The sequence below is a fragment of the Orycteropus afer genome, unplaced genomic scaffold (genome assembly GCF_000298275.1).
Source record: "Orycteropus afer afer isolate SDZICR_OR568_19922 unplaced genomic scaffold, OryAfe1.0 scaffold00114, whole genome shotgun sequence".
Classification (NCBI taxonomy): Eukaryota; Metazoa; Chordata; class Mammalia; order Tubulidentata; family Orycteropodidae; genus Orycteropus; species Orycteropus afer.
In genome coordinates, this window is record NW_006921701.1 from 6,375,611 (window position 1) to 6,383,298 (window position 7,688).

General features: G+C 38.8%; 1 protein-coding gene across 1 annotated transcript in view; it reads right to left on the reverse strand.

Annotated features, from left to right (window-relative positions):
• The window catches only part of GOLGB1 (golgin B1), a 125,076-nt gene that overhangs the window by 111,904 nt on the left and 5,484 nt on the right, over positions 1 to 7,688 (reverse strand). The window contains exon 4 of the mRNA XM_007943892.1: positions 4,421 to 4,549. Within this exon, the coding sequence (XP_007942083.1) occupies positions 4,421 to 4,549 (129 nt within the window). The remainder of the gene's footprint in view (positions 1 to 4,420; positions 4,550 to 7,688) is intronic.

Genomic DNA, 7,688 nt, shown 5'->3' on the forward strand with positions numbered 1-7,688 from the left:
ACTTCCGTAGTGATACTGCCTCGGAAACCCAAGGAGGGGTCGCTATGAGTCGGGGCCGACTCGACGGCACACAACAACAACAACAACAGAGCACTTTACTGACAAAGATTAAAGACTACAGTCTGCAGTATGGATTACACCTCAATATAAAGAAAACAAAAATCCTTACAACTGGTCCAATAAACAGCTTCACTGTGGATGGAGAAAAGACTGAATTCAAGGATTTCATACTACTTGGTTCTACCATCAACACCAATGGAAGCAGCAGTCAAGACATCAGACAATGTACTACATTGGGCAAATTGGCTGCAAAAGACCTCTTTCAAGTGAAGAACAAAGATGTCTGCCTGAAGACTAAGATGCAACCTAACCCAAGCCATGGTATTTTCACTTACCTCTTATGTAGTGAGAGCTGGACAATGAATAAGGAAGACTGAAGAAGAGTTGATGCTTTTGAGTTGTGGAGTCAGAGAACAATGCTAAGAGTACCATGTTCTACTAAAAGGACTAACATATCTGTCCTGGAAGAAGTGCAGCCTGAATGCTCGTTGGAAGCAAGAATGGCCAGACTTTGTCTTACCTGCTTTAGTTATATTATCAGAAGGAACCATTCCCGGGAGAACAATATCATGCTTGGTAAAGTGGAGGGTCAATGAAGAAGGGGAAGGTCCTCAGCGGGATGCATAAACACAGTGGCTGCAAATATGGGCTCAGGTATAGCAGGGACTGTGAGGCTGGCACAAGACCAGACAGTGTTTCGTTCTGCTGTGCACTGGGTCATTATGAGTCGGAGATGACTCCACAGCACCTAATAGCAACAACAATGGCTAATGAAGCCCTAGTGGCTGCTAACAAAGAAGGCTGGTGGTCTGAACTCACTAGGCATTTGTTCTGGTTACCTAGTGCCGCTCTGACTAAAATATACCACAAATGGGATGGCCTTAGCAAATGGAGTTTATTCTTTTACAATGGAGACTTTAAGTCCGAGTTCAAAGTGCCAGGTTCTAGGGACTGGGTGAAAGCCCCTCAACCTTGGGCTTCAGCTCTGCTTCTTGCTCCCTGCCCACTGAAGCTAGAGGCTTTTCTTCACTCAGACAGCTGCTGGCTGCTGAGGCTGCCAAACCCAAAGTTGACAATCAAAAAGGCACAGTCCCGATGTTACCAAACCACACGGCAGGCCATTAGTTCAAGTCCATTGTAAGTCCCAAGGTCAACAGAGCATGGCAGGCTGCTGAACAATGACATGACTACACGCAGGGTTCAAGGTGCCATAAACTAGAGACCATTCCCAAAGCTACTACTTACATATGGGAAGCAGATCCCATACCCAAAAGGCAGCTACTCAGCTGCTCACAGTAGATTCCTCCATGGAGTTGATTACCAGTCCCATCATAGGGAATACTACATCCAGCTGCCAAGCCACTCAACCAGGCCTAGCCAAGTTGACACACAAACTGAACTACCATAGCTTTCCACGAAGAAAAGACCTGATGATCTGCTTCCACAAAGATTACAGCTTAGGAAACCTATGGACAGTTATACTCTGAACTATAAGGTTGCTATACTCTGAACTATAAGGTTGTTATGAGTTGGAATTGACTCAACAGCTCACAACAGTGGCTAATGACATTAGATGGAGATCTAGTAAAAGAAATTATACTTTGTTATGCAGATTTTGTTAGAAAATTATGAAAAGGCTAAAAATTATATTTTATATTAAGTGACCAATTAAGCCATTGAACAATTGCTAATAAAATACAAGGCTATTTTAACAATCAATTAAGCCATTGAATAATTGCTAATAAAATACAAGGCTATTTTAACAATATAAAAGGTCAATTGATTAAAATTTTTTTATATAACAAGTATAGGTTTTTTAGGAGCTCTGGTAGCATAGTGCCTAAGGAACTTGACTGCTAACCAGAAGGCTGGTGGTTCAAACCCACCAGCCACTCCTCAGAAGGAAGATGGGCAATCTACTTCCATAGTGATACTGCCTCGGAAACCCAAGGAGGGGTTGCTATGAGTTGGGTCTGACTTGACGGCAAACAACAACAACAACATAGGTTTTTTAGCATTAGATGAGTTGTGTGATATGAGAGACACTGCCTAATGTCTCAAAAAAAATTTCTGAATTTTTACAAAGAAATAATTGTTGATTCATGTCTTTACAAAACTTATGACACAGTTTGAATCTTTTAATCTGTCAAATAAGAATTTAAGATTGATATGGAAAGAGAATCCATTTCTATCATGATAAATGGAGATGCTTCCATGGAAGTTCAAATACTAAGATTTATGGAAATTTTTCAACAATGGACTAATGTTTTTCTCTTATTGCTTCCTTATGCATCTGACCAAAATCAAAGCAAAATTCACCACCATCAAGTCAATTCTGACTCACAGAGATCCTGTAGGACAGAGTAGAAGTGTCCCATAGGGTTTCCAAGGCTGTAAATCTATATGGAAACAAGATTGACACATCTTTCTCCCATGGAGTAGCTGATGGGTTCCAACTACCAACCATCTGGTTAGGAGCTGAGCACTTAACCACTGTACCACCAGGGCTCCTTCCATTGTATGATACATATTGAAAATATTTACATTCAATTATCTGAAGCAGACTTCAAGAAAAGTGCTGTCAATACAGTTATTAAAATTATTCAATATATAATGCACATGCTATGAATCACCATCTGTTTATGAAACTGTTGAAAGAGAAGACATTGTAATGAATGATTTGATTTTCGTTGCCAATTCTCTTTGGTTGTATAGTGAAAGAGTTTTACAGAGATGAACTACATGGTTAATTCTCATTCAAGATTTTCTTGAAACAAAAGGAATGTTTGTCAAATATTCAATAATTAGACACAAAGAAGGCAACATCATTTTTGCTTTCTCACTGATATACTACATATAAATGAGTTAAAGCAGAAACTAAAATGAGAGTAAAACTTAGTCTGTGGCTTGACACTTCTAAGGCAAATCAATAATAATGATTTTATGTAGTTTTCTAACATGAATCAAATGCAGATGGTTTTAATAATAACCTAAAGTATTATATAAATTGGCTGCAAAAATTACAAGAAATTTTTGAAGAAAAACCGAATGATAAAATTCAATACCCATTCATTATTTAAATATATATATACACACAAATAGGAGCTCTGGTAGCATAGTGCCTAAGGCACTTGACTGCTAACCAGAAGGCCAGTGGTTCAAACCCACCAGCTACTCCTCGGAAGGAAGGTTGGGCAATCTATTTCTGCAGTGATACCGCCTTGGAAACCCAAGGAGAGGTCACTATGAGTCGAGTCCGACTTGACGGCACATAACAACCACCACCACCAGTGGCGAAAGCATAAGAGGTATACCCAAAAACATTATAGAGTATATTTTTAAAAAAATAAAAAACTCACTACCATCGAGTCGATTGTGACTTACAGAGAACTCCAATGGCTTTCTAAGGCTATAAATCTTTATGGGAATAGATTCCTCCATTTTCCTCCCATGGAGCAACTGGTGGGTTAGAATTGCTGACCTTCTGGTTAGTAGGCAAATGCTTTATCTGATACAGCACCAGAGCTCCTTATTTCAAAAGGATTTTAAAAAATTAAGAAAATGATATAACACATGAAACCATATCAAAAACCAAACTCACTGCCACTCAGTCGGATGTGACTCATTGCGACCCTTCTTTGGGTTTCCAAGGCAGCATCACTATGGAAGTACATTGCCCAACCTTCCTTCCAAGGAGTGGTTGGTGGGTTTGAACCACCAGCCTTCTGGTTAGCAGTCAAGTGCCTTAGGCACTATGCCACCAGAATACATTAAAGAACAACATAAATCAGAATTAGAAAAGCTCAAGAATTAGGTGACAGAATTCAGGAAAAATTCTATATATTAGAAAAAAAAATTTCAGAAACGACAACACCAAAAAGAACTCAAAAATAAACAAACACAAAATATGGCTTAAGAGAAATAAAGGTAAAAGGAAAAAAGGAAGAAAGTTTAAAAAGCAGACAAAAATTTTATAAAAAGAAATTAAGAAAAAGTGACAAATATTGAAGATAATCAAAGATCAAAGATGCAGATAATAGAAGTCCCTAAAGAAGAAAACAAAAGCAAACAAACAGACCAAATACTACAATTTATTTAATTCAAGAAACTAAAAATATTTGAAGCCATATATTGAAAGAACATCTGGGTACCTAAAAATACTAACCCAGAATGACAAACACCAAGTGCATATGCTAGCAAAATTACTGGATTTAAGAAAGAGAGAAAGGAAGGATACTGATAAATTGATCGATAGATGAATGGATGAATAGATAGATATCTATTGGGCATCTAGAAAATCTGTCATTGGGCTTTAGTAATTACATTAACCTAATGATTGGGAGGTGACTTACACCCTTACCTGTGCAGCTTGCTCTGCCTGTGCCTGGCTAAGTTGGGCTTGCAAATTGTTAATTAGTTCTTCTTTCTCCTGGAGCTTATGTTTTATCTTTTCTACTTCCATCTCTTCCTCTGTAGAACTCTTATCATGCTGAAATTACAGGAGATAAAGTCATTTATTTAAAAGAATTACAATTAATATATTACTGTTCCTTTTTCTCATTTACCCTGCACAATCATTTGATGGTAAAGTTTTATCAATCCTCCTTCTATAATTCTTTGATTAGTCTATCTTCTTCATTCGAATAATCTTAGTGCAGATCATTATTCTTTCTAAGAGTTCATTCATCTGGCTCTAAGTCACTCCAGTTTTCCATCAAAAGATTAGCAGACTAGACCTAACTATACTGGGAAATTTAATTATTTATTTTTATGTTCTTAGTCGGGGAATGAAAAACGATGATCTGACAGGAAATTTTTATGTTTCTTCCCCAATCACCTTCTCTAACCTTCATCCCACAAAACTAAGCCCTGGAGCAAACATACAAAAAGCTAATAAGTTACCAAATGTGAGTGACCAATATGGCGGCATTGAGGAAGAGAAAGACATAGAGAGGTACATGGGAGATACAGACAACAAAGTTGAACCCTTTTGCACATATAGTACTGCACTGAAGGCAAGCATGGGTATATGGGTGGATAGATGGGTGGACAGGCTGAACTATTAAGTATGTCTATGAAATGGGGAGTGTATCCAGGAACATGTATAGGGTTGGCAGACAATGGTCCTATAAGTTTATGTGAATGATCAGAATTCCCAGGTGTATAGTAGAGCTGACAAGGGGCAAGGTTGTAGTTACTGCTTGGTCACAGCCAGCTACCCTGAGGGACTGAGTAGTTGAACCTGTGGGCTTGGGACCATAGTCGCAGGGGACAGCAAGCTCAATTGGCATAAGATACTATGTTGTTGTTGTGTTGTTGTTGTTTGCCGTCGAGTCGGCCCTGACTCATAGCGACCCCTCCTTGGGTTTCCGAGGCAGTATCACTACGGAAGTAGGAATGCCCAACCTTCCATACTATACAAAACATTTTTCCACCTCCTACTTTGGCGAGTAGTGGCTGGGATCTTAAAAGCTAGCAAGCTGCCATCTAGATGCAACGATAGGTCTCTCTTCATCCAGAGCAGAGAAGAATGAAGAAAACCAAAATTCATGGAAACAATTAGTCCTAGCGACTGGTACACCATCCCAGCTGCAGCCTATACAACTATGAGACCAGAAGAACTAGATGGTGCCTGACTACCACTGTCATCCACTTGGAAGGCGATCCGTCTAGGAGATACTTGATAGAGAGGGAGAACAATGTGGAACAAAACTCAAATCATTTGGAGAAAAAAAAAAGTGGGGGGGGAGACCAGGTTTGCTGGTTCAATAGAGCCTGGTGGAACCGCTGAGACTATGGCCTCTAGCTGCCCTTCAGGTCTGGAAGTGAACCCACACCTGTGGTTTCCAGCCAAACAAAACACAGGCATATGAGTTGAACATTTCCCTGAGGTAGATTACACTCCTTGGAGGGAACAATCATGGGAGAAAGAAGGGCTATTTATGCACAGGAAGACAGTTCAGGGGGCAGGAGTGCATGGAGGGAAGGACACAGGGAAGAGGTAACTATGGGGAGGAAGTGGGAGGGGAGCTGTTGCATTGTGGTAAACTGTGGTCAATGACATGAGACAAAGTATATGTGAACTGCTGTATGGAAAGTGAATTTGCTCTGTAAATCTTCACCCAAATCACAATTAAAAAAAAAAAAAAAAAAGCTAACAAGTATAAAATTAATAATTTTCCAGGGCTCATCAAAAATTTATTTGAGTACAACAAATCAGTCATTAACACCTAAACTAATTAGTTCATGAACAGTCATTATATCAAACCAAAAATATTAACACATCACTCACTGGCATTGAGTTGACTGCACTCACAGCAACATATGGTTTCCAAGGCTGTAATTCTTTATGCAAGCAAACAGACTCATCTTTCTCCTACAAAGTGGCTGATGGGTTCAAACCACTGACCTTTTGATTAGCAATCAAATGCTTTAACCACTAAGCCACTGGAGCTCCTTAAAGAAATATTAATGAATATTTGCATTGCTTAAATTTGTTAATCTTATAAATTAGTACATCTCTTATCCCTGAAACTTCCAACTATATAGAATACAGCAGAACCAATAAAATAGTCAAATAAAGGGCCCCAAGTAGTTAAATATCATAAAGTTCACATATTAAATATCAAATAATTTACTAATGTTAGAGTCCTTTGTTCTCAGGATGAATTTAATCGTATTTTACTCATGGTTCAAACAAGTGCATTTACCTAGTTTTCCAGGAACAGCAGATTAGAGATAAGAAAAGAATAAGCTGTTGTGAAATTCAAACAAGCCGACAAGAGCAAAAAGTAACAGTTGCCCTAACAACATGGAAAAAACCTCAGCATTTTCCATTCTTGGTATGGCCAAGTAGCTCCTGTCAGACTGACCCTTCCTACAGGTAACAGTTATAAACTCTGGATAATATAGAAAGCAGTCATGTGAAGATACTGGAAAGCAACCAAAAGTAGGACAATACTAGAGGGAAGTCAACAATTGGAAGCCAAAACAGTACTGAGTGAGCTTTCTACTTTTATAGCTTTTAGTCTGAAGGTAAGACCAGTCAGCACCATGCAGGACTAAAAGAAGAGAAAATTCACAGTCCTACTGGCTTGAAGAAACGGAGGACATAATTTAGTGAATCGCAGTTGCTTTTCAGTGAGGGAGAAAATGTTGGAAAACAGCCATATTTTTTCCCCTAAAGTTCTTCCTTAGACTGAAGCAGATTCTGCCTTTTGAATTCAATTCTCAAATGAATCTTGTTATGCCTACTGTAACTACACAGAATAATTCTACACTTTCCTCCACATAGTGGTTAAGCATCTGAGGACTGTGATCATTTCTTCAACTACACTGTTCTCAGAATACCTAGCTCTATACTGGTTATACACTATTTTTTTCATGTAAACAGTGCATGCATTACATGGTTTTTTTTTTTTGGCAAATCACACAACCCCCTTGTGTGTTAAGTTTCCTATGTGTGCTGTGTGTGTTATACGCATGAGCACATTATTTGCATGGGTACATTACATGCAAAAAGATGGCAGTAGACTTCTATTCAACATTGTACTGGAAGTCCTAGCCAGGGCCATAAGGCAAGAAAGGGAAATCAAAGGCATCCATATTGGTAAGGAAGAAGTCAAACT